This window comes from Neomonachus schauinslandi, chromosome 10, assembly GCF_002201575.2.
Source record: "Neomonachus schauinslandi chromosome 10, ASM220157v2, whole genome shotgun sequence".
Lineage (NCBI taxonomy): Eukaryota > Metazoa > Chordata > Mammalia > Carnivora > Phocidae > Neomonachus > Neomonachus schauinslandi.
Genome location: NC_058412.1, coordinates 136,765,649 through 136,793,019, shown reverse-complemented (window position 1 = coordinate 136,793,019; position 27,371 = coordinate 136,765,649). Strand labels below are relative to the sequence as shown.

Here is a 27,371-nt window from a genome sequence, read left to right as displayed (position 1 = left end):
ACGCTCACACTCACGCTCCCGGAGCCCCATGCTCACGCTCCCAGAGCTGCACGCTCACGCTCCCGGAGCCCCACGCTCACACTCACGGTCCCGGAGCTGCATGCTTACGCTCACACTCCCAGAGCCGTATGCTCACACTCACGCTCCCGGAGCCGCACGCTCATGCTCCCAGAGCCCCACGCTCACACTCCCAGAGCCACACGCTCACGCTCACACTCCTGGAGCCCCACGCTCACGCTCCCAGAGCCACACGCTCATGCTCCTGGAGCCGCACGCTCACGCTCACGTTCCCGGAGCCCCACACTCATGCTCACACTCCCAGAGCTGCACGCTCACGCTCCCGGAGCCGCACGCTCATGCTCACACTCCCGGAGCCCCATAATCACGCTCCTGGAGCCGCATGCTCACGCTCATGCTCCGGAGCTGCACGCTCACGTTCCTGGAGCTGCACGCTCACACTCACGCTCCCAGAGTCTCACACTCCTGGAGCCCCACGCTCACGCTCACGGAGTCACGGCCTGGGCCGGACAGCTTGCCCTTCACCCGGCTGATCCCGTGATGGAGAAAGACAACATTGCCATCAGCTTTCGCTCGTGTGGTCTGGGGGGTCAGAAGAGCACCCCAAACAGGCCCAGCCCACCCTCCCAGGGCCCCCACCAGGACCGCCACAGGCAGGGCTGGTCCTGGGGGTGTGTGTGGGCCTCAAAGACGGGGTCAGAAGCTGGGGGCAGGCTGGGGAGCTGCCTGAAAGGAACTCTACCCAGAGGGATCTCCATTGCCCTGGCCCCTCGCCAGCCTCGGGAGGCTGTGCTCACGCCCTCTGTGGCTGCTGCGCTCTCCAGCTCCGGCTGCCCCTCTGTGACACTTACTAAGACGCCCTGGTGACGCGGGCTGGCTTTACTCACTAGGGCCTGTTTCCCTCTTCGTGCAACACGAGCCCGCCCGCCCTCCTGCACAGTGCACCCCGACGCCCAGCACACTCTCCCATCTCCATCCGCTTTACCCCGGGAGCTGTGATGTGTGTTGTGTCCGCGGCCACGAGGCACCTTCTCCCTCTGCGTCCCTAGCCCTGGCGACGCTGACGGCCTGAGCCCTTACCTGATCAGCTCGTAAGTCTCTCCCAAGAGGGGGTTGAAGGGCTTGCCGGTCCTCTCCCACTGGGAAGCCACTGCGGACACCGCGAAGGCTGCCACGCACTGGGAGCAACGCACACGGCGGTGAGCGAGGGGCCACAGGCACGCAGCTCCTCGGTGCCAGGATGTGCTCCTGGTGACCTCAGTCTCCCGCTTGTCACATGTTTTGAGATTACAGAACTTCCGGAGAAATGCCATTTATCACGGGCACTTCCTCAAAGCCGCACAAGCAGGAACTGTGTGCGGCTTCCCTGCCCAGGCCCACCCGGCCTTGCAGCCCCGCAGCACAACTCGTCAGTCTGGCTGCCGTGCCCGCATGCACACAGGGTGCCAGTCCCGAAAGGACCCAGGAGGAGCCAAGGCACAGGGCCCACCGCCACCCGTGGAGATCAGGCCCCGGGACAAACGCCAGAGCTGTCGAGCAGGACGGCACCCAAAAGTCAGTGTGAGCCATGCACGCCCGTCCCCCTGGTGAGATGCCTACCACAACGTGGCTGGTCAGGTGGTGTCAGGTTCATTAAAAACTACGGTCTGGCACCCACCCAAGCTCAATGTCCGGTGCCCCCTGAAAGGAGCCCACCACCCACCTGCATCCTTTCTAGGGCCTGGGGCTGGCAGGAGGCTCTGTGAATGAGGAACACGTGCTCCATGTACTCTGTGATCCGCTGGAGGAAGCTCAGAGGCTCGTTGAAGACGATGGGCATGGTGATCTTGGACAGCTCCTAGGAGGGGCAGGGAAGACCCGTCACCAGAGGGCTCAGGCCCACCCTGCTCGGAGCACAGGGAAGATGCTCGCCTTACTCTTCAGGAGAAAGAAGGTACACGATGTGGAGACCCCACTGCTCACCTGCTCAAGCGGCAACACCCAAACCCACCTGGGGCACGGCTGGGGGTAAAGAGGCCCCCCCCAGGGCCTGGCTGCTGGAGCATAACCGCACACACACCTACTCTTTGGTCCAGCCAAACACCAGACACCACTCAAACGCCCCACAGGGCCCCAGGAGCTATGGGCAGCCCCGGGAGGCCGCCTGATGCAATGACCACAGGAGTAAGCAGCTCTACATCGCCGTGGCTGCACCATGCAGGGAAAAGGTGGAGCAGCCCCTGTTTGTCTAAAGAAAGAGGGAGGAGATGACACACAATCAGTTTTCTGATGCACGAGAAGACAGGCCAGAAAGTTCTGAAGTGGTCCTCTCTAGGGGAAGGGGACATGCACAGAGAGATCAGGGACAGGAAGCTAAATTCTTGCAATATACCAGAAATTTTTTTTTGTTTTAAGATTTTTTTATTTTTATTTATTTGACACAGAGAGACATAGCGAGAAAGGGAACACAAGCAGGGGGAGTGGGAGAGGGAGAAGCAGGCTCCCCACTGAGCAGGGAGCCCGACATGGGGCTCGATCCCAGGACCCCGGGATCATGACCTGAGCTGAAGGCAGACACTTAACGACTGAGCCACCCAGGCGCCCTCCTTTTTTTTTTTTTAAAGTTTTTTTTCAATGGAATACACCAGAATCTCATCCAAAAGATTTGACTTTGGATTTACAATTCTGAAACAAAATTAATTTAGAAAGGCAATCTCCAAACATCAAGAATAAAGTGAAACAAATGAATGCACGCAAGCCCCTCAGGCACAGCCAACCAGAGAAGGGGTCACGACACAGTGACTTGAGATGCACCCTAAGGACGAAATGAGCCACAAAAGCCAACAAACTTGCACGTTTCAGTAAACATGCTGCTGGCAGCAGAGTTGGTCCTATTCCCCAGAACCGTTTTGCCTGTGGGATAGAGCAGGTGAGTCACTACGTGCTCATCTAAATCAGACCTCTCCAGTGTTGTTAAAAACTGGGATTATTAGGGGGGGCCTGGGTGGCTCAGTCGGTTAAGTGTCTGCCTTCAGATCAGGTCATGATCCCAGGGTCCTGGAATGAGTCCCACATTGGGCTCCTTGCTCAGCGGGGAGTCTGCTTCTCCCTCTGCCCCTCACACTGCTCATGCTCTCGTTCTCTCTCTCTCTCTCTCACATAAATTAATAAAAATCTTTAAAAAAACTGGGATTATCGGTGTGGGAGAAAAGAGGCACAGACAGAAGACAGAGGAGGTTAGATTAATCCTGTCATCCCAAATTTAAAGCATCGTTGAAACAAATCAAAGCAGCTCCTAGCTCTCTCCCCTGGGAAAAACCTAGAAAAAGCAACCTGATAGCCTCTCTGGGGCCCAGCTGTGGTCTTGAGTCCTCTCTCTCCCTGGACAAGGGGCCGATTCCAGATCCTGGACAAGAAAGGTACAGAACGAGCCAGAGCATCTTCTGTGAAGGATTGCGGCCAACCTGAAGACGCTATTATCAGCCAAAGAGAACAGCTTGGAGACCAGAACACATCAAGGAGCTTGAACTCCATGAATTTAAAAAACAACAGAAGACTAGCTAGTTGGTTATACTGGTCATGCTGGGTAATGGCTAGTGAACCAAATACATCACTTGACAACTGTGAAAAAGAAAGAGTCACTCACTGACCCTGACTTCCTTATGCAAACCACATTCACAGCAGTGGAAGGGTGTGTTCTCAGCACAGAAGCAGCGTCCCAGGAGATAAAGGCAGAGTGACTGCGTGGGCTCAGCTCCACAATTCGAGCACTGAGCATCAGGAACTCCAGGTCAGGAGAGAAGTAACAAAGAGGTGTCCACAGAGACTGGAATGGCACTCGAAACAACCAGGAATTGGATGACATTAACAGACTATGTACTTTCCTGCACTAGGATACCAGGACTGTAGTCGTGTTAAAACAGAATCTGGGGGCGTCTGGGTGGCTCAGTCAGTGAAGCGTCCAACTCTTGGTTTCAGCTCAGGTCACGATCTCAGGGTCCTGGGATCAAGCCCCACATCAGGCTCTGTGCTCAGCACAGAATCTGCTTCAGATTCTCTCTCCCTTTCCCTTCCACTCTCTCTCTCAAATAAATAAAAATATTAAAAAAAAAAACCAGAATCTGTATCCTTTAGCAATACAAGACATATTTGCAAGTGGAATTTACTTCAAAATACTAAGGGAGGCAGGAAGTGATGAAGTGTGGCTGGGGGTGATGAGCCCTGGCCGACGCGGGGGGTGCCGCAGTAGCTGGGGCGGGACTCAGCCCTGCCTGCTGCAGCACGTGCCCGAAACAGCCCACGTGGCCAGCGCGTCGCCGCTGTCTCAGCAGGCTAAGCAGTAAAGAGAGCGGCGTCTCCACTTCAGAGGCAAAGCCTACACATGCTGAGCTGGTGCGGCTCCAGGAACGTGCCGACCCACGTGTTTTGTTCAGCTTTAATCTGAATGCATCCTATCCCCAAGTTGGATTCCTCGGGGAATGCAAGGTAATGATGTCAGTTTATGAAAACAAGCCTCAAGATCAAGGAGCTAGTGTAGTTCATTACCTATCTTCAGACAGACACACCTGTCTGGACCTGACCTACTCACACAGTGAGAAACGTGGGAGATAACACTGCTAAGAAAAAAGAATCCCAACCGTGTCGTTTTAAAACAGAAGAGACATGCAGGGTGCCTGGCTGGCTTAGTCAGAGGAGCATGCAACTTTTGATCTCAGGGTTGTGAGTTCAAGCCCCATGTTAGCTGTAGAGAGTACTTAAAAATAAAAATCTTTAGGAGTGCCTGGGTGGCTCAGTCGGTTAAGCATCTGCCTTCAGCTTAGGTCATGATCTCAGGTTCTGGGACTGAGCCCTGCGTCAGGCTCCGTGCTCAGTGAGGAGCCTGCTTCTCCCCCTCTCTCTGTCCTTCCCCCTGCTTGTGCTCTCTCTCACTATCTCTGTCTCTCTCTCTCAAATAAATAAATAAAATCTGAAAAATAAAAATCTTTTAAAAAAATCAAACATAGGGGCACCTGGCTGGCTCAGTGGGTTAAGTGTCTGCCTTCCACTCAGGTCATGATCTCAGGGTCCTGGGATGGAGCCCCACATCGCATCGGGCTCCCTGCTCAGCCAGGAGTCTGCTTCTCCCTCTCCCTCTGCCTCTCCCCCCTGCTCATGCACGTGTGCTCTCCCTCTCTCTCAAATAAAATCTTAAAAAAAACCTCAAAACATAAAAAAAATAAAAGGTAAGAAACACGTATAAAAACATGTGCGTGTGTGTGCAAGCAGGGTCAGAATGCGTACTTGGGTTTTCCAGCTCTGTCTGCTTAGAGGCCTGGGGCGGTGACAGCCCTGGAGGGGCGAGCACATCGGGCGCCAGGCCTTGGTGTCTAAACACCAGCTTCCACGGGCGCCTGGGTGGCTCAGTCAGTTGAGCGTCTGCCTTCGGCTCAGGTCATGATCCCAGAGTCCTGGGATCGAGCCCCGCATCGGGCTCCCTGCTCAGTGGGGAGTCTGCTTCTCCCTCTGCCTGACGCTCCCCCTGCTTGTGCTCTATCTCATTGTCAAATGAGTAAATGAAATCTTTGGAAAAACAAACACACACACACACACCCCACCCTCTAGTGGAAGGGCAGCAGGGGAGACACTGGGAAAGCAAGTCCTGTGTGTGGTGAGCAGTGATGCTCGAGACGAGTCCCCTCGTCCCCTCGCTCACTGAGCTCTGGCTGCTACGAGAGGCCACTGTGACAGGCAGCTGGGTGAAGGGTAAACAGGGCTCAATGTGCCTCTGCAATCTTCTAGAAGTCCAAAACTATTTCAAAATACAAAGTGGGAGAAAAGATGCAGTTTCCTCTGGGAAAAAGGCTGCCAGCTGGGGCAGAAGCAAAGGCAGCAACAGGCCTGTGAGGAGCGCCAGGGACAGGGCCACATGCCTGTGGGTACAACACTCATTGGAGTCTGCGTCACCCCACAGCCCGTGGGGCGCCCTTCCCTCCCAAGGGGCATAGTTCACATTCCCAAGACAGTCAAGACCGTCCCGGAGACCATGAGAAGAAAAGCCTGTGGCCCCAGACACCAATCACCCAACTCTCCCACTGCTAACCCGGCTGAGCTCTGCCTGCAGCCCGGCGCGGGGGGTTGGGGGGCAGAGCCCTGAGTCCTGCACGCCTGCCTATGTCCTCCCCTCAGCATGCATCGGGGAGCCCACCGTCCGAAGCCAGCCAACTCCGAGCCCGTCATGGGGCGCTCCCTACGTCAGGCATGTGACCTGCGGGATTGTTTTCCCGCTGTCTGTAAACACTTGGCCTTTTCTCTCCTCTTCCCTTTACGTCTCTGTCCCTTTCCTATTTCATCACCTTCACTTCACGCTGTCATAAACACGCAGAGCGCACCTTCTTAAACTAGCAGCAGTGCAACAAACGCACAGGAAATAAAAACATTTTGGCTTAAAGCCCCAAAATGAGTCCACCTAAACTTACCAAGCCGATGCATTTCTTTAAAATACTCCACACACTGAAATCACTTCTGGTGAACATCGGGGCGGGCAACGACGTCCTGTAAAGAAGCGAGCCAAGAAACACGTACTAATTCCGCCAGCGTGACATTCACTTCCCGCCGACGACTATGCTCAGTGGTTGGTTTTCAGATGCAAACACCGCACCGTCTGCTCCAGCAGCTACAGTACTCTCTGGTCCCAAAGGAAGGCTCTGCACCGTTGCTCTGGGGGGTCTCCCGGGAAACGGTCGTGACCACACAGACAACCTTCCTTCACCTCCACAGAGTGGGGACAGGGCACCCCTCCCCTGGAGCAGCCATGGGCCCACGGGCAGAGGCCGGGCCACAAGGACACAAGAGGGACCTGAATTAACAAAACCTTTCCAGAAGCCTGCCGTAAGCCCCTTTCTAATGTGAGTTTGTTCTTCTGAGGTACATTCCTTGTCAGGCTCTCTTCCCGCCAGCTTCCAGGAGAAGACGACCAGTCTTCCTCCTGGGAATCTGGAGCTGGGATGAAATGCTCTCTCCTCCTGGAAAGGGAGTGCCTGAGTGGGCTGTAAATCCAGATTTGGGGGGAGGCGCGCTGGACCCACTCACTGAAGACAGCCTATCAGCAGGCAGCCACAGCGTGAGGGGCCCCTGGAAGGTGCCGCCTGGGTCCTGGGGTCCCTGTAGCTGCCCCGTGCTCCCCACTGACTTCTGGGTCTGTGTAAGCACCGACTGCACCTGCGGCAGGAGCGCCCGGCTCAGATGCCTCCGCTTGGCGGCTCTGGGCTTCCGAGCAATGACAGTGCGTGTGCTGGCCCGGGCGGGAGGCACACTCTCCCTGGGGACATCACATTAGGGGCAACCAGCTCAGGGCACACTGTTTATTTTAGGGATAAGAGGGAGAGGAGAACAGGGCTGCTGGAGATGATATGGGAAAGAAAACTAACATTGGCCAGCACCACGGGCCAGGCTGCCGGCACCCAGCGCTCAACTCCAGCCCCAGCTCTCCTCCGGGGCTCTGCGAACACTGGGAGCAGCCACGGCAGGGCAGGCACAAACTGCGAGGGGTGCCACGTGGAAGGCTGTAGCTCTGGCCAGGGCCAGGAAGGGGCCCCCCGAGGTGAGCCTTGCTGGAGTCAGGAGAGAAAAGCCAGAACTAAAGAGACACTGGAGGGGAGTGCCGTGGCCAAGGGAGCCGAGCAGAGCTCCACTGTGGGAAAGGCCTGGGCACCCCTGAGGACTTGAAAGAGGCCCCTGTCGGCTGGGACCAGGGACAACGGGACAGGGGCCGGAGCCAGAGGAGTAGGGACAGCCCTTGCCCCAAGAGCAGGGTGACCTTACAGTCCCCTATCCCAGCTGAGACACTTCTGTTAGCCATCACCGGGGACCAGGTGGACACTGGCCGAGAATTCCAACCATGAGATGGAGGAGGTCCAGTCCGACCAGTCTTGTGGAAAGACGACTCTGCCCACAGCACAGAGGAGAGGAGAGGGTGTGGAAGCCGTTACAGGCGCCATCAGGCACAGGAGAAGCAGTGCAGATGGACTGGGGTACGACAGAGGAGCTAGGGGGGCTGAGGGGCCCATGGAACGAGGCCAGCAGGTCAGAGCTGGGCGACAGGGCATGGGGGAAGGAGGGCGGCATCGGGACGACATATGAACCAGATTCCCGGGGCGCTGAGGGAATGACGGCAGAGGTCCGGTCAGCAGAGCCCGGCCTGCTCTCGGGCGTGCCATCTGAGCATGCAGGGGGTGCTCTGACATCTGCTGAGCGAATGAATGGATGAACAGAGGTGTGGGCGAGGCACCTGAGTCCCCCTGTGCGTACATCTAGCAGGCACGGGGGTCTAAGGCTCAGAGTGGGGTCTGGGGTAAGGCTGGAGGGCTCCCTCAAGCCACAAAGCAAGTCATCGTGGGATGGACGGAGGCCACCTTCCCATCGCCATGGGATGCCGTCCAGGGGCCCCAGCGCCCAGATGACATGGGCTGGGTCACGCCTCCCACTCAGGGCTCAGGAGAGCTAGAGGTGCCCTGCAGCACAGCGGGGGGCGGTCACAAATACACTGGAAGATTCCAAATCACACGTGCAGGATGACATACCTGTGCTTCTGAATGCCATTCTCTTGAGGGGGCCTCTCCCCGACCTTTCCAATCCCATTGCTTCTGCCGGTATCCACGCGCATCACTCCAGCAACTCTCTGATCTGCCTCTGAAAATTCCCCGGAAGAGTTCTCAGAATCAAAGCCTGCACACAACAAGCAGAATGGTCATTCTTGCAGGACTGGGAAGACATCAAGCCCCCCTCCAAGAGTCCTGACCATGCAGCAGACTATCTGAAGCCCACATGGTTTCTGACTGACACATGCTGCAACCATTAGTTCTGCCCAGCAAGAGCCCGAGGCCGAGGCAGAGAATGCAGGCGTGCTTGCTCTCGGGGGGCTTTGCCGCGAGCAGCTCAGACGCGGCTGCCGCCCGGGGTTCTGCTGTCAGGCGGGGAGCGGTCTGTCCTCGCTCCGGTCCGGGCTCGCACCGTGTGCGGCAGGCCGCCCCAATGGCCCTCGGGCCCGCCTCAAGGCTGCAGCGTGTTCTGCCCCTGCACAAGGTCTGTTCTAGAATACAGGCCATGGCAGTAGCTTCTCTAGTACAGGAACGCCCTGCCGGATTCTCACGCCGTGAGCAAGAACCCAAGCATGGCACGAGCAGCTGAAGCTCTGCAAGCATCCCACGTCAACAGAGAGCTCGGGCAGTGGGTTCCTGAGGACTTCCCCACCAGGAGGGCCTTCTCCCAAATGCTACAGGGGAAAAGAGGCCCGCTTCCTCTCACATCAGCCGGTACAGCCCACTGAGGCACACGCCTTCTGCTCCCGGGCTCGCTAGCGCTCATCCGCGGCTGCCAGAACAAAGCCCACCCAGCCGGGGAAGGGGCTCCGGGACCGCGGCGCTCGGCCGTGGCCGTGACCACTGTAGGGACGACACGAGACCCAGCGGGAGCTCAGTTCCTGCCAGCCCCTCACTTGGCAGAGGAAGGCGAGGCCCAGGGCATAAGGCCAGGCGGGGGAGCGCTGCCAGACCCGAAACATAAACAAATCTGCTGCTACACTTTCCTCAGGATATGCACAAAATCCTCTCTCCCGCTCCTCCACGGTAACAGGTTCGCAAGATGTAGCACTGATACTTACCACACAATGGCTCTGCAAGGTTTGTTAAAAATGAGCCTCCTAATGATCAATATTCCCTCAAACAGCCTGTCGCCTCTGATCTTGCTACCCACCCAAGAGCAACATCTACTTAATCCCCAGCCTAAAGTTCACTCTTTCTTTTTTTTAAGATGTATTTATTTGAGAGAGACAGAGCACGAGCGGGGGGAGGGGCAGAGGGAGAAGCAGACTGCTGAGCAAGAGCCCCATGTGGGGCTTGATCCCAGGACCCTGACTGAGGACAGGACCTGAGCCAAAATCAAGAGCCGGGCCGATGCTTAAGTGACTGAGCCACCCAGGCGCCCCTTGCTCCTTTCTTAAGGAGACCCTGTCCTGCAGGACCTGCCTGACCACCCTCTGCCAGCGTCCCTGTCCCCACGGGTCCCTCATCGCTAGGAGGTCCCGCCTGAATGTGCACCCAGGAAAACAAGGCAACTCATCACTGACAATCATGCTGAAGCCTTTCCTCAGATCAAGCCAACACTATGTAAACAGGTTAAACATTTTCATATATAACACACATTTATTGTAGAAAACAGAAAAGACAGATAAGCGAAGAAGCCTGAAATCACCTGTAATCTGATCACTCGGAGGCACACACTTCTAACAGGTCGATCTGTTTCTGTACACGTTTTCCATGCACCTTAAAACCTTCCCCTTGGGGCGCCTGGGTAGCTCAGTCATTAAGCGTCTGCCTTAGGCTCAGGTCATGATCCCGGAGTCCCGGGGTCAAGCCCCAAGTCGGGCTCCCTGCTCAGCGGGGAGTCTGCTTCTCCCTCTGACCCTCATCCTACTCGTGCTCTCTCTCTCTCAAATAAATAAAATTTTTAAAAAATAAAATAGAAAATATAAAAATAAAACTTTCCCCTTTAACAGTGCTGATCCTTGGCCGAAGGAGCTGCCTACCAAGCCTTTCATCTGGTCCGTGCTGGGCTTGAATACTCTGTGCCACTTTTCCCACAGAGCTAGAGTCAGACCAGGCCTCCGCAGTGATGCAGTCAGCACCCTGCGTCTCTCCGGGCTGTGTCACTGCCCTGGGAGACTCGGTGCTTTTCTTCTATCATCTGGTTTGGAACCGAAGGACTGAGGTGAGAAAGCACTGTCCCCAGACAGCTGCCTCCGCCTGTCTCAGGGACATGCCCCTGCCATGAGCAGAGGCAGAGATGAGTTTCTCCAAACAGCACGCTGCACAAAGCTCAAGTCCTCTCTGGAGAAAACCCTCCAGGCCAAGTTCAGAGATGTTCAGGAATCTAGCTACACTGGTCCCAGGCGAAAGGAAACTTCCTACGAGACCCCAAAGAGAGGGGTGCGGCAAGGCCGGCTCTCTTGCTTACAGACGCAGTCGCCCCCGCAAGGGCCCGGTGGCCCAAGGGCCTGAGTCCCTATCGACCACCATGCTTGGCGGGAATCAGCTGTGAGCGGTGACTGAGGAGTGAGCAGGTCAGGCAGACCAACGTGCTTCCCAGGAGCACATCTAGGAGGAGCACTGCAGCCATGAGATCACGGAAGAGGACTTAATAATTTGGCCTCTGAAAACCGTAGGCAGCTCAGCGCCTCCTGCTTCTTGGGTTTCAAAGAAGAAGTCAGTAGTCCAGGGCTGCCAGTCCACCAACCCGCTGTGACCCTGGGTCTGGGGGGAGGAGCGTGGCTGGTGAGTGACGGACGCCCCGAGAGCCCTGCGGGGGCTCCACGAGACCAATGGGGCGGCACACGCCACCAAGCAGGCCCAGAGGGCACAGTCACAGCAATCGAGCAGGCAGAAGGAGCCCCGCTGACCCGAGAGTCCGTCACTAAAAACCTGGCCCCGAGAAGCAATTCAGAGTTGCCGTTAAAATCCTCTACCTAACAAGCAGGGAACTGGACTACAAGAGTCTCCTGAAGTCCCTTCCCACCACTAACAGTCCTCAGCAGATGACACACGACGTTCCAAATGTTGATCATGAGGGATGGCGGGAGGAGAAGGAATGGCCAGCTTCAACGTCAAGGGTTGTGAGGAGCATACGGTCACGGCGCGCTTGCTGCCTCAGGTGCTCGGGGCTTCTTCCCAGCGACAGGGAGAAGAGGCCGTTCTAAGTCAGTGTGAGCTGGGCCAGCCCAGCCTGCCCTCCCCTACCCCGCGCCCACCCCGCACACGTACACATAGGCCCTGCCACACACTAGTTCCTGGCAGGCTCACACCGTCATCTATGGGACAGACGACAGGGTGCGTATCAGTCCCGACAACAGTCTTGGGAAAGCGAAGCTAAACCAGATCTAGTTCTAATGTGAAGACAGCAAGGCTTGATCAGTGACTACAAATGACGTAAGAAAATTGAGCATCTCACTTAGGGATGCAAATAAAAGCGTTTACACTCCAGGGTAACTCTTTTAAAGATGAAACTCGGTTGCCCTTTCTTGTGATCACGTGTGGCCCAGAGCCTCCCCCCACATGCTTCTGCTCAGTTGTCAGTGCCAACGAAGGCTCCCATCTCTTGCCTGCACGGCTTTACCGAGCCTTCTCATGCCCCCAAGGCCAAGTCTGGGACCGGGACACCGCGGCCCCGGAGTCAGTTCCTGCCCCGCTCACCTGTGACGGCATCGAAGAATTCCTCCTCGCTGTTCATCCTTCGGTAGCCGGGCTCCCTTGCCGCCTGGTCTTGGCCTTTCTACGAAGTCATCGTACTGGACCTACATTGACGTGTAAGGAATCGTATGCTGTCAACTTTCCTTTTGGTAAAAACCCAACAGGCACTGGAGATCTAAGGGGAAACACATTTCTGTATACTTAGCTTTCAAAAGTTTTATGGTTTAGAAACATTTAAAAAATACCCAATCACCATTCTTGAAATCAATCTCAATTACAATTTAAGCAAAGAAATTAAATGAATGATCTAACAAATGTATGATTTCAAAAAATATGAGAGAAACATGCACAATATAAATATCCATCAATGAATAATAGATTAATAAGTAATCATCTGAAGTTATTTTTAAAAATCATTATCTACAGTTGTATAAGAAAATGCTAAACACTAGAATCAACAACACAAGAAACAGCAGGTGTCAGTGAGGATATGGAGAAAAAGGAACCCTCATGCACTGTGGGTGGGAATGCAAGCTGGTGCAGCCACTGTGGAAGACAGTGTGGAGGTTCCTCAAAAAGTTAAAAATAGAACTATCCTATGATCCAGTAATTGCACTGCTGGGTATTTACCCCGAAGAAAACAAAAACACTAATTCTCAAAGATAAATGCACCCCTATGTTTACCGCAGCAATATTTACAATAACCAAGACGCAGAAGCCACAAAGTGTCCATGGACAGAGATTGGGTGTGTGTGTGTGTGTGTGTGTGTGTGTAATATTACTCAGTGTGTGTGTGTGTGTGTGTGTGTGTGTAATATTACTCAGCCATAAAAAGGATGAAATCTTGCCATCTGCAACAACATGAATAAACCTAAAGGGTATTATTATGTGAAACAAGTCACAGAAAGACTAATACCATACAATTTCACTTACATGTGGAATCGAAAAACAAATGAATAAACAAGGAAACAAACAAAGCAGAGACAGACCTGTACATACAGAGAAGAGACTGGCGGTTGCCAGGGGGAGGGGGAGGGCCAGGCTTCCAGCTGTGGAGTGAACCGTCTTGGATCAAAGGCACAGCACGGGGATGTCACTGATGGCGCTGAGACAGTGCGGCGTGGTGACAGATGGCAGCTACACTTGTGAGCTCAGCATCACAGGGTTGTACACCTGAGACTAATGTAACATTGTGTCAACTATACTTCTGTTTTTAAAAATAAATTAAAAAAAAAAAAAAGAAAAGAACGAGGGGCGCGTCTGGCTCTTGTTTTTAAAGGCTCAGGTCGTGATCTCAGGGTTGTGAGATGTGAGATCGAGCCCCGCAATGGGCTCTGTGCTGGGTGTGGAGCCTGCTTGAGATTCTCTCTTCCTCTGCCCCTCCCACCTCATGCGCTCGCTCGCTCTCTCCCCCCTCCACTCTTTAAAAAAGAAAACCATGGAATGATTGAGGTAGGGGAAGTTGCTGGACAGGCGGAAGGGCAGGTCAGTTGTGGTGAGGTGCTCACACGTCTGGGGTTCCAACACACCCCAGAACCTCCCGCTGAAGGTCGCTGCAAACAAGAAAGTACACAGTGATGTTTGAGTACGTGTGTCACACCAACTTCAAACCAAGTTTCCATCCCAGAGAATTAAGGCAGCTGGATAAGTGAGCTGCTTTTTTTTTTTTTTTTAAAGATTTTATTTATTTTTTAGAGAGCGAGCGAGAGAGAAACAGCATGAGAGGGGAGAGGGTCAGAGGGAGAAGCAGGCTCCCCGCTGAGCCGGGAGCCCGATGGACTCCGGGATCATGACCTGAGCCGAAGGCAGACGCTTAACCATCTGAGCCACCCAGGCGCCCAAGTGAGCTGCTTTTGACACAAACTGAAATCGACTTATATTTTCTCAAAATTATTTTAGCAGAACTCACGCATCCCTTTATGAAGAGCAGTATCTTATAAACAGCAAGAGACTGAAGCAGAAAGTCACCCTTGTCCCAAAAGGTTTGACTTTTTATGAAAACAAGCTGAGTCTATGTCTAACTGTGTTAGTAGCACTGAGGTGGGGCCCAGAGCCCTCCTCCCGGTTCTGAGGGCAGCGAAGGCGCAGACGGTCCCCAGGGAGGGACGTGCCCTCCATCCTTGGACACATCACTGGGTGACGCCTCCAAAGCGGCTCATCTCTGGCCCTGTCCTGAGCATACGCGAGCTTCCACACTATGAAACAAATCGGCATGAAGTTACTCCATTCTTCCTGCCCTGAAAGGTTCTCTCAGAGATCCCTTTCTCTTTCCCACCATGCGGAGCCAGGCACTGGGCAACTTCTGGAAACATCCATACAAAGCCTCACTCAGCAGTCCAGGATTTGTTGCCTGAGCACATTAGAGAAGTTACTGCTTCCTCCAATTCCTCTCCGACATGACGTGTCCCATCTACAACACACAGCCACTCAAAGGAACCAGGGTCCCTGGAGGAGAAATGGCGGAATCCAGGACTGGGATCCCTCTCAGGCAGCACGAAGCCAGCGGGTCGTGTCACAAGGCTCAGGATGAGCCCACAGAGGCTCCCGCTGCAACAAGGGAACCGACCGGGCGCCAGCACACGGCAAGAGACGGAGACGCGTCGGACACAGCTAAGCCCTCGAGCTCCCACAGATGCTGGGAAGGAGACAAGGTGGTCACCCTGGGTGATGCCCACACACCCTTCTGAAACCAGTCGGCAACAGGGGAGCACCAAGCCTCCACCCAGCCTTCTTTCCTGCGCGGGCTCTGGGCCCCCGTCGGGCCGAACGACAGAGAACTGCCCCTTGACAGACAGGCTCTGACAAATCTGTGCAGAGGCAGTGAGAGTGAGGGCGCAGCACTGCTGCGTGACCCGGACGAGTGACCGCGTCCCGTGCCGTCCCCGTGCCGCCCACCAGCAGCGCTGCGGGACCCGAGCCAGGTGCACCATGTGCCCCCCCGCACAGGAGCGTGCCGCCCCCTCTCCGCCGTTGCGCCCAGAAACTCCAGCCCAGACGTGGCCCGGCCTCCAGCTCTAACCACCACCATCAGGAACACGGAGAAACACGCTGAGCTCCAGCCCGACGACAGAGTCGGCAAAACCCAGACTCTCAGGAAGCGTGCAGGACAGACCCAGCTTCTCGGAGCCACAGAGCACAAAGGACGGGGAGGGCGCGGGGAGGGTGGTCCCCCGGGTGCTGGGGCCCGTCAGCTACGCGTCCAACCGCACCCGGGAACGGTCGGCAGGCACCGCCCAGGACGACTGCGCGGCGGACAGTGGAGACCGGCCTGCGATCCCGACAGCGGGGAGGGTCGGGGTGTGTACGTGGGTCAAAACTTACGGTTCGGCTCACATATGGCTACTTCGTTGGACATCACTTAAACCTCAAATAAGGTACTTTTTAAAAAAAGGCCCAGGTGTCGTAATGGCATTCTTTACAAGGGGCCTTCTCTTTAGAGCTACACACTGAAATTCGGGTGGACGAAGACACATTGGGAGCTTCCTCCACGTAACTTGGAAGCAGACGGCGGGGCTGACCCGCGGCCGAAGCCGGTCACTGCGGAAGCCAGGGTGTCCACGCGGGGGGCCCTCGGGCTCTGCCGCCTGCCTTCCTGTGCACTGACGATCTCCCAGGATGAAAGGTACCTTAAAGGCCATGACGTTTTCCTTTTTTATACACTTTCTCACCCAGAACAAAAGTCCTAATGTTAACAGTAAGTCAATCAAAATGTATGGAAATCTTCACACCGAGGCTCTGGCAGGCTGGACAAACGCTGGCTATCAGCCCGGCCTCCGCTGAGGAGCGGACCCTGCCGGGAAGGCCTCGTTCATAAACCCCACCCGAGCGCTCCACAAGGCCAACGACGGAGTTTTCATAGTACCCCTCAGGCTGGCTCACATTTTACAAGTTCAGTAATTAATTCCAACAGTCTCGAGGTAATTCCTGAAAGAGCGGTCCTCTTCACTTTGCCTGGGCAATCGAACTCCCCACTGCCACAGACCATCAATACGAAACGGCGACTTCCCTCACGCCTTCCACAAACATCCGCCAACTGCCACCTGGTACCAGGCCTGGGGCGGGGGGGGCTCTGGGAGGCCTCTGTGGGGCAGGCTTCCCGTGAGCATTCCAGCCCTGGGTCCTTCACACGCCCGCCCACCCACCTGACCTCGTCGCACAGGAGGGGGCTCCCGCTGCCCTGGGCCCTGCAGCACTTGGTCACCCGCCTGCAAGCTGAGCCGCCTGGGGCGCTGGACGTGGGTCTCCCACCCCCAAATCTGACCCACACACCCTGCGGAGGGGAGTGCAGGGCCGTATGCATAAAGCCCCCCCTCCCCAGGCCAGAAAGATATGCACCTGAGGGCACTTAGGCTTTGTAACTCAGCCCTCTACCACAGTAGACGGATGTACAGACAGTCAACTGTTCAAGAAACAGCATCAACAAGAAGGCAGAATTTAGTATTCCTGCATATGTTCTTCTTCAGGCAGATTTTATTGTGCATCCATGAAGACAGTATTTCAGGAAAGGATTTTTTTTTTTTTAATTAGCTGTTTCTGTTCAACTGTCCCCTCTTCTAACTGCAGAGAAAGCCCAGGAAACTAAGCCTGTATTGCGCATCTTCCCTGGCTTCCTGTCATCTTGCTGTCCTTCTGCACTGCCCTTAGGCCCAAGGGCGATGCCACAGGGCTGACCTGGCCTCATGGAGGGAACAGACGAAGGAGGCGGAGGTCTTGATCCCTCCATGTGGGGGCCTCCCACCAGGGGTTGCAGTGGATCCTCACTCCCAGCCTCTTCAGGGGGACACCAGCCCAGGACACCACCATTCCTCCCCGTCTCCCACAAAATGCCCACCCCCTTGAGAAGAGCCCCATCCAGCTCTCTTCACGGTATGCACTGACTGCCATCCATACGTCCAGGAGCCTGGCTCCAAATGCAAAATGTCCCACTACCCCTGTACAAATACCACTCCAGGCTTGCAAATCCACCGGTACGGTTCTCCCAGAAAAACAGATCTACTCACGTCGGAGTAAGTGACTAGCTAAAGGACCCAGAGGTTAATCTTCATGGTCACAAGGTGTGATCTTCACAAAGAAAGAAAAAAACACTAGCAATATGAATATTCCAAAAGTACTTTTATAGATAAATAAATAAATTCTATTTAATAATTTAAAAATGCATTGGCAAGCATCAACCAGACGGAAGGTATGTAAGGAAACAGAGGACTTCACACCACCAACCAAGCAGGTTGAAGACGCACACAGAAAGTGCCACCCAACAGCACCAGCAGATACACGTTCTTCTCAAGCACACGGGACAGTGTCCAGCAGAGACCACATGTTAGGCCACAAACTACATCTCAATAGATTTCACAAACTAGACCTCATGCAAAACATCTCCTCTGCCTGTGAGGCAATGAGTTAGAAATTAATAACAAAAGGAAAACCGGAATATTCACAAAACTGTGGAAATTAAATGGCAGGCTCTTAAGTAAGGGATCAAAGAAATCACAGGAGAAATTAGAAAATACTTAGAAACAAATGAAAATGAAAATGCAACATATGCAAACTTAGGAGATGTGGCGAAAGCAGTGCTGAGGGGAACTCGATGAAACAACACCAACATCAAAAAATAAGAAAAAAGTCTCAAATCAACAACTTTACAATCGAAGGAAAAAGAACAAATACCAATGTTAGCAGATATAAGGGAATAAGAAGAATAGAAAAACAGAAAAATCAATGAAACCAAAACTTGGTTCTCTGATAAGACCAACAAAATTGATCACCTGCAGCTAGGTACACTAAGAGAAAAAGAGACAATACGCAACTACAATTGGACATTACTACCAAGTCTACATAAACAGACAGGACTGAATGAGAGTGCTGTGAGCAAGGGCACGCCAACCAACTGGATACCCTCGCTGCAACGGACAGATTCCCAGAAACACAGGACCCACCGAGACCAACTCACAAAGAAACAGAAAATCTCTGACTAGTAAGGAGATTGAATCAGTGATCAAAGATCTCACAGTGAAGAAAAGCCCTGGGCCTGATGGCTTCACTGCCTAAAACTGGGCTTCTGTCACGCCTGTCAGAAACGGAGGTGAGCGGGCAGCGGCCGCCTCCACCAGCAGCTGCAAGGCTCTCAGCACCCTGTGGCTCTTAAGGTCAAAGCCAAACGCTTCTGGAAACCTGTGCGTATCCACAGTGCCGAGGACACGGGGAGCCTCAGGCTAGTGATGGAGAAAACCAAAGTCTCCGCTGCCTCCCTGCAGGGGCTCTCCTTCCCCACGGGCAGCCTGGCGGGCAGACCCTGGAAAGATCCTCCCACGACACCAAGATGTTATCAGAGTGGCCCATCAAGAACGGGAAACACTGTCACTCCTGAGTGTGAGCCACACAGTTCAGCACACGATGCACACAATTAGCCACGAGTGGGAAGTAAAGAACGGAAAGACAGAGGTGGGAGAAGGAAATCAGAAGAGTGAAACCAAGGCTGCTTGGTGACGCTAACACACCCCAAGGAGAAGGCCGGCCCTGAGGTGGCCACAGCCCACTGGATCTCTCCACTAGGCAGCCCCTAAGGCAGGAGCAAGGGGCCCGGAGCCACACGTCCCCGTGCCTCCAGAGACCTCACCCCTCCCACAGCCATGCCGCTGCGGGCAGACAGTGCTTCCTGGCTACACGGCCCTTGTGGTCACTCATGTTTTAGCATTTTAGTCTTTAAATGTCCGCTCTGCACACAAAACCCACCTGTCACCTGGAATCCTAAAGACCCTCGCCCTACTGATGCCCCACTATGCCATAGTTCCCGGTTTCTTTCTTCTGTAAAACACCAAAAATTAATGGAAACAAAGACTCGACCTGCACTGGCTCCAGAGCCAGAACCTCCAGTCCTGCTGGAGACGCACTCATCTGCTCGGTCTGGTGCAGTAGCCTCTGAGCACCTGAAATGTGGCTGACAGGTCAGACAAAGGGAATGCTTACTTTCATGTGTGCTAATGAACTGAACGCCTTCCACTTAAGCATCCACCCCGGACGCAATGCTCCAGGGCCTCACTGGGCTGAGACCGTGGGTGACTTTCACGCTGACCACCCGGGAGCCCTGGACAGCTCTGGTGGTCCTGCCACCTGGACGCATGCGGAAAGGAGGCAGCCGGCAGAGCAGGGAGCGGTGGAAGCAAGGGGCCAGTCCCACCAGCAGCAGCCTTCCCCAAACCCACAGTAAGGACATGGGGCCAAGCCTGCTGTTCCTTCTAATTTCCAAGCCCTGGACTGCTCAACTTGCACTCACTGAGCCATGCCTACTGCTACCCGCTAAGGAAAGGTTAGGCCCTCCTATTCCCGCAGCTGGTGGACAACCTGCTCTGGGCACACAGCCTCCTTCACAAGGGGAGCCGCATGTAGCTGTCTGCCTCCCACCCCCCGGGGCACCTCTCACACCCGGGTCTCACTGACTACGGGCAGGAGCAGAGTCGGACCTTCAGACACTGCTTCCTGAGACCTGTGTGGAACATGGTTCCATCCAGGGGCACGTGAAGCTCCATGAGGGTGCCGTTTTCAGAGCACAAGGAGGGAGCTGTGTGTTCCGATGTGTGTGGCTCTCAGTCTCTGCCTTCCCAGGTCCGTCTCATCATCACAGAAATCAGCTGCCTGACACGGGACAGAATTTATAGCTTCTGCACCGAGGGGAAGATTCCAGCTCTGCTTTCCCACAGATGGGCAAGCGGCAGCCCTACCTTAAGAAGGTGCTGCATCACATCCAGACTCACATCCAGACCCGCGGGGCCAGTTTAGTGGCCATCACACAAGGACGGCTGGGTTTTGTTAGGAGTCCACGCAAGAAACAGAGTGCTTCTAGGCTTGACGAAGGTAAACGAACTCATCATGCTACGTAAACAAACGTTCGTGTTAATCGCTGATTATTTACCATTCTCCATGCCAACAGGGTGGCCTGGAAAGGCAGGTGGAGGGTAGACCAGCCTCGCCCCGGGAGCGGCAGCGGGGGAGCCGCACCTCCCGCTGGGACTTGGGCCGGCCGCCCGGCTCAGCAGGTGGGAGCGGAGCGCCCCACCACCCACGACAATCTCCCTCTAGTTCCTGGCCTCCTCTCGACCAACCTGCTTATCGTGCAACAGCGAGCGCCAGAAACACATCACACACTTTGAGGAACAGGAGCTTAGAATCCAGCACCAAGGATGAATGCCAGCTTTCGTACACACATTTGTTTTAATCCATCTCGTCATTCTGTGACACAGAAAAAAGGGGTTCCAACACGCAGCCTGAGAGAATACGGGAGGACACTGGACAGGGAGCTCCGACCACGGCCTACAGGCTGTGCTCACAGAAAACCGCCAAGCAGCCCCCAGGCCAGTGGCGCCATGCAGGGCGCTGAGAATCCAAGAATCCACAGGGAGCATCCTCCCCCCACCCCAAACCCCGGCCACACCAGGCCCATCAGAATAATGGCAGGAGGCCACACACATCCCTGGAAGCCCAGATCCAGGAGATCTGAGGCAGGGCCTTGAACCTACACTTCTTACAAAACTCCCCAGGTTTTTCTTTTTAAAGATTTTATTTATTTATTTGACAGAGAGAGACACAGCGAGAGAGGGAACACAAGCAGGGGGAGTGGGAGAGGGAGAAGCAGGCTCCCCGCAGAGCAGGGAGCCCGATGCAGGGCTCGATCCCAGGACCCTGGGATCATGACCTGAGCTGAAGGCAGTCGCTTAACCGACTGAGCCACCCAGGCGCCCTCCCCAGGTTTTTCTGATGAGAAGCCAGTTTAAGAACCCCATGATGCTAATCCAGGAGCCTTCTACCCTGACAGGCACCAGCATTCCACCCAAAGCCCAGCTGCCGTAGAGAAAGAAGCCACAGCACCTCTCAGGGAGCTGGCCCCCAGCACAGGGGACCCCTCCTGCAGTCCTCTCCCTCTGGGTACTGAGTCCCTGGAACAGAGGTGCTCGGTACCTAACTCAACAGGATCCCTCTCCCTCTCCGGTGCCTGATAGTGTGACCACACAGCCCCCGCTGCACCTGTCACCATGGTCATTCTTCATGGTGCTTCTTTTCACTCTACAGGTTTCCAGTTTGGACGTTAAATCATACAGTCACGCTGGTTTTAAGGCAGTAAAAGTCACTTTCCAGCCGAGCAGGTGGCTCAGGGTGTCAGATTGCAGCTCAACTTTTCTCACGACCAGCCTTTGATCAGCCTTCTTTTGTTCAGTAAAACACACAGCCTTCCCTGCCCCGTGGCTGCCATAGTTTTTTCTAAAATCTGGATTCAGTACAGCTCTCCTACAGACCATGCTCATGCATATCGCGCTCTCTCCCCAGAACCCCTGCACCAGCCTGGAACAAGCCTTACTCCAGGCACCTTATAACCCTTCGTAAAGGTATAACTCAGCAGTCAGTCAGGCCTGTCCACCCAGGCAGTTCCCACTGCCGACAGGCCACAGCCCTGGGGACGGCCCCAGATCCCGAGCACCCAGGGACCCGGGGTTTCCGGAATAGACCATCTTGGTGTGATGATGCCCAGAACAGCGCTCCCCTCCGCCCCCCCCCAGCCAGGCCCCACGGCTGTGCAGCCAGGGACCAGGTCGGCCAGGACTAAGCCCAGAGTTTGTGTCTCAAAACAACCCTGCAGGGTCCACCTTGACAGAAAGATGAAGCGAGCAGAGGCAGGGAGCAGGCCGGGATCTGCCAACAACACGCTTCCTTGTGACAGTCCGATGAAGCGAGCAGAGGCAGAGAGCAGGCCGGGATCTGCCAACAACACGCTTCCTCGTGACAGTCCTTTTCATTTTTTTTTAAGATTCTTTTTTTATTTTGGGGGCGCCTGAGTGGCTCATTCAGTTAAGCATCTGCCTTGTGCTCAGGTCATGATCCCAGGGTCCTGGGAGGGAGCCCTGAATCTGGCTCCCTGCTCATCGGGGAGCCTGCTTCTCCCTCTACCCCTCCCCACTGCTCGTGATCTCGCTCTCTCTCTCATGCTCTCTCTCTCTCAAATAAAATCTTAAAAAAAAAACTTTTAAGTTATCTCTATACCCAACGTGGGGCTCGGAACTCGCCACCCCAAGATCGAGTCGCATGCTCTAGTGACTGAGCCAGCCAGGTGCCCCAAGACAGTAGTTTGTAAGGGCTTACTTCCACTGTTTAGCTCAACACAAAGACTATAGTATTTGGGTAACCTGAAGATCCAGTTGAAAGAATGGTGATTTGAAATTCTGCCAGATAACCCGAAGTTGTTTTCTGAGTTTGGAAAGAAAAGGGAAAAACACCATAAAGTTCACAGATATGTCTACGTGGCTCTCAGTCACATGTTTATTAAGGAGAGCTGCCAGGATGGGCCATACCCCACACCATGCTTCTGAGTCGGGGCTTGACCCCAACCCGAGCACCACGCACTCCAACACCAAACGCTCTGAAAGGGCACAACTGACCGCAGAGACACACAGGTCAGTCACTGTACGTGGAATCTGCGTTTAAAGAACCTACATACTAGAACCTAAGATACTAACCCTGAGGACGGAGGTACTTTTTATTAATCAGTGATGTTCGAACACTAACTCCTTCTCAGGCTCAAGCTACGAGTCAGTGCTCCAAGCTCAGAATTGAGCCGCTCATGAGGCAGTGCGCGCTCAACAGCAAGCCCAGTGTCCGCCCCCAACGGCGAAGTGCAGGGTTACGTCCACATGCGTGCAGGGCCCTCTGCTGAGTTATAGGGATCCCCATGGGGCCAGGGGTGCTTGCATAAGTCCTGTACAACCTCACCTCAATAGCTGGAACTAGCAAGTTTACTGTAACTCATTTCAACAGGACGTAGCCCTGCCTACCAAAGATGCCCTGGGCTTCACTTCTAACCTGCATCCGTGTGTGTCTGTGCATCACGGCCAACATCAACGCTCTCCGGTCGGGGACTGAAGGTGTGCGGAGCACCTCTGACAATACTGGGCACTCGCCACGACACTGTCACATACATCCCTCACAGTAACCCGATTTACAGCCACAGATCCTGGAAGCATGAAAAGAGAAGTCACCCTGCCCGCCCCGAGGTCAGAGTGCCATAGCCAGAACCTGCGTGCCCCCCGCCAGGGCGCTTCCCGCTGCCCCCACCGCCTTCAGAATGACCTAACTCTTGAATGCAACACGCCGGCCACCTCAAGGACCGACATCACGGCTCTCCCTCACTGTGAGCCCACCTGCCTCATGGCCGCCACAGCCAAAGTCCCAGGAAAAGACGAGGCCCTGGCTTTTCACGGAAATACTAAAGAAATCACTTGCAAGAGACAGCTGACCCCCTGTGTGAAGACAGTACAAGAATACATAACAAGTTTCAAAAACTTCCCCACCAAAAAGCAAACGTCACTTTTATAATTAGCTGAAAGTAATAAAATCTTAAAAGACTCATTTGCCTGCATTTCCCGGAGGGCAGAGGGCACGGCTAAGGGACACGAGGGTGAAAGTCAAGTGGTACCCATGAGCAGTGTCACACAGAACACCAGTCTGACCCCGACACGCGCCTGGGACACGGAACGCCCGAAGTGCATGCTTCCCAGCGGCTGCAGGGGGTGTGCTCAGAGCTGAGTGCGGGCCACAACCTTGTAGTTCTGGGCGTGTGTCCATCATCAGCCTGCTCCTTCACTCGGCCTTCCACGCAGCGGACCTCAACCACCTCACTGCTGACCAAGGAGGTGGGCGGCAGGGGGACTATTTCAGCAAAATCTGGGATAGCCAGATGGAGAATTACTTTCTTTTAGAAGAAATAAAATGGTTTTATAAACACTCATGCTCACAAAAAATGAAAATCAGGTATATATGTTGTAAGAAATACAATTTAGACAGAGTAATGCAGCGCAATTAGAATAGTCCAGAAGAAAATGCAAAGAGTAGATTGTAAATAATTTTGGTTTCAAAAGGCAATATGGAGAGATATTTAAGAGTGTAAACTCTAAAGCCAGCCTACTTGGGTTCAAATCCCTGCTCCCTCATCTACTACTGTGTGACTTAGAGTAAGTCACCTAACCTCTCTGTTCCTCAGCTTCCTCATGAATACACCAAAAATGTCAGCACTACATGAATGAAGTGGATCTAATGTGCTCACAGCAGTCCTGGGAAAACAACTTACATATTAACGCCACGTGAGTTAGGAGCTGTTATTAACACAAGGACATGTGATGCAAACAGGAAAAGCAAATTCTACCGGGGAGACTCAATCATCCTTGCACGGTCATGTTCTCAGTGACAGCACCAGGCACGCACTGCGCTGGACAAGGAGGAAGTAAAGCCCATAAGGTTCCTGTCCAAAGCAAGAGGAAAGGGAACTAGCCATCTGGAGCACCTACTATGTGCCACCGTGTCATATGCTCGTCAGCCCTGCAGGTAAATGACACATGTCCCAGAGGAAGGAACTGCAGCTAGGGGAGACAGGAAACCACTGCCCAGCAGACAACGTCAGGAAGGGTCTTCCACCTTGCTGCCCAGCAAGGAGCCACCAGGACCTGGGTCCCCCTGCAGCCCCAGGGCTGTGGCCTCCCAACATCCCCACTGGGTTGGAGGGGTGAGGCCACAGGCGGCCAGGCAGGCGGCGGGCATGGTAGAAATGCCCACTGAACCGAACTGAACGAGGCCAGGTCTCCAGATGCGCCCAGGCGGTCCTGAAAAGAGGCTAACGCTGCACCTGCTGGCTCCAGTCGGTCGGCAGCTGGTCCTGGACTGACATTCAGGATGAAGATTCGGGGACGTGAGCACGGCTCCCCCGGAGCACCTTGCTGGCCCCAGCTTCTCCTTCAGCACAGGCGGGAGGCCCGACCCCGCGCCTGCCCGCGGCCCTGACCTGCGCGTGCACTCAACAAGTCCGGAGGCTCCCTGTGCCATCAGAGCTCACGTCTAACTTGGGTGACATCTGAGCCGGGCCAGGAGCGCCCGCAGCACGACGACCGGACGGCCCGCGAGGTGCGGGGCGCCCCAGCCCTCCTCCCACAGGTGGTCGCCTGAGCGGCCGGGTCCCCGCGGGGCGCTGCCCTCCGCGCGGCGCGCGTGCGACCCCCGAGCGCGCCCCCGCCCCCCCGACTGCCAGTGGGGCCGGCAGGCGCGCCCCGGCCTCCCAGCCCACCCGGCTTCCGGCGCCGCAGTTGCCCGGCGACGCGGGGCCCGCGCCGCCGCCCCCCGCCCGCCGCCAACTTTCCTCCCAAGTTTCCCCGGGGCCGCGGGCTGGCGGGCCGGCGGGGCGGACGGCGGGGGTCGGGCCGGGGTTGGGGAGCGGGGGCCGGGGCCGGGCCTGGCCGGCGGGCGGGGAACACGGGACCACGGTTCCCCTCCCCCCCCCCCCCCCCGCCCCCCCCCGGCCCCCCGCCCGCCCAACGCCCGCCCGAACCCCGCCGACGCAGGGCCGAGGTCCCGGGCCGCTCACCTGGACCGCGGTCCCTCCGGCGCCCGCCGAGCCTCGCCGCCCACCCCGCCCCCGCCCCGCAGGCCCGCGACCCGCTGACACCGAGGCGGAAGTGCGGCCGGCCGCCGGGCAGACTGACAGCCCGCGCTCGCCACTCGCCGCGTCCGGCGCCAGAGCGTCAGCCGCCGCCCGCCCAATCAGCGCCCTGCCCGAGGGTCGCGCCGGGAGGCGGGACTATGCTACTCGTTTCGCGGGAGCGACAACCCCCCCTCGCCGCTTGGGAGTCCCGCCCAGGCGGAAGAGTGATGTCACGGATAGCCAGTCACAGCAGGGAGAGGCGGGGTTATGCAGATATTGACCCTAAAGGGGCGGGAGAGAGGGAGGAAGGGGCGTGGCTGGACGAGTTGAGTTTACAAACAGCGAGTCAGGTGGCGGGGGCGCTCCGCGGGCAGGTGGCTCTGCGCCCGCAGTTCCCAACTCCTAGGGACGGGCGGAGGCGGGAATCATCCTCCCAAAGCTGTCCCCCTCAGCTCAGGCGTCTTTCAGGGCTCCCCATCGTCCACCCTTCTTGGCATACCATTCATCTCTCATCAAAACTCGGCACCAATTTACCCTCTGGCTGCCTTCCTGACAGTTCAGTCCTCTGTTTAAAACCCGCTGATCTGTAGTGGCTCCGTGATGGAGCCCAGAAGCTCTGGAGTCAGACCCTGAGTTTGCATCCTTATCAGCTGTGTGGCTTTGGGCAAGTTGAATAATCTCCCTGAGCCTATGAGCACCCGGATTTTCCTTTGCAAACCATATTTATCCCACCCTCATCCCATTTAAATCATGGGTCTGGTTTGGAGTAACAGGAACCAGGCTAGTTGCTCAGAGTCATGGCATCTGGTTCAGGGGTGAGCAAGAGACCCTGTCCTGGCCAATGAGGGTCAGCCCTGGGACTTCTGCAGGGAGTCAGAGAGCTCAGGCCAGAAAGAAGGCTGAGGCCAAATGACTCTCCCATCTACCCACAGACCTCTCCAGAAGGAACTAGGCTGGATGAGAGAAGGATGCATGTCTGGAGCTACTAGTGGGCAACTTGCCACCATGAGGGGAGAAGCCACCAAGGAATGAAGCCAGCCCAGAGGAGCGCAAAAGCAGATATCCTGGGTCACCTGGAAGAGCTACACCTGAAGCAAGCTCTGCCCTAGACTTTTCAGTTATATGAGCTATTCTGTTTTCTTTGCTGCTTAAGCCTGTTAGAGTACAAAGGAGTACCAGGTCCCTGCAACCCTGAGAGTACCGATAGACTACCCGTGACCATGTGGTACATTGAAATGGCTCTGCTCATTGCCGCCTCTTCCACAAAGCCAGACCCACTGGAGCCTCTGCGCTCCCTCCTCAGAACGTGATTCCTCATTTCTAGCAAGGAGGAGGGACTGGCATGTCGCCCCCAGCAGGACTAGGGGTGCCTTGAGGGCAGGAGCAGGTCTTGGTTGCCCCCTAAAGATGAGGGCCTGAGAGAGTGGATGGGGTCTCTGGCATGGGGGGGGCCCAGGCTGCATTTCTGGGCCCAGAAAGCCTGTCATCCCCCATCCTAGAGGCTGGCCCGGCTCACTGGTGGGCCCTGTCAGCGGCGCCGCTGGTCTGCTGGGACTGAAAAGGAGCTCTCCCAACCTCTGCTGTAGAGAGAAACCGGGAGGGGGTGGGGCCAGGCCTCAGAAACAAAGGCGTTGCCATGGTTACCCCTGAAGAAACCGACCCCAGCAGGCGCGGAAGGTGCGTGCAGGCCCCCAAGCCAGGACAAGGAC

General features: G+C 55.5%; 1 protein-coding gene across 1 annotated transcript in view; it reads right to left on the bottom strand.

The window, feature by feature from the left end:
- Positions 1 to 25,706, bottom strand: part of OSBPL2 (oxysterol binding protein like 2) — a 39,298-nt gene extending 13,592 nt beyond the window's left edge. The window contains exons 1-7 of the mRNA XM_021677867.1: positions 25,606 to 25,706; positions 13,205 to 13,394; positions 12,219 to 12,319; positions 8,556 to 8,700; positions 6,453 to 6,528; positions 1,721 to 1,855; positions 1,099 to 1,196 (exon numbers count right to left, since the gene is read on the bottom strand). Coding sequence (XP_021533542.1) covers positions 1,099 to 1,196; positions 1,721 to 1,855; positions 6,453 to 6,528; positions 8,556 to 8,700; positions 12,219 to 12,255 — 491 coding nt within the window. The 5' untranslated portion in view covers positions 12,256 to 12,319; positions 13,205 to 13,394; positions 25,606 to 25,706. The remainder of the gene's footprint in view (positions 1 to 1,098; positions 1,197 to 1,720; positions 1,856 to 6,452; positions 6,529 to 8,555; positions 8,701 to 12,218; positions 12,320 to 13,204; positions 13,395 to 25,605) is intronic.
- Between the last annotated feature and the right edge of the window lie 1,665 nt (positions 25,707 to 27,371).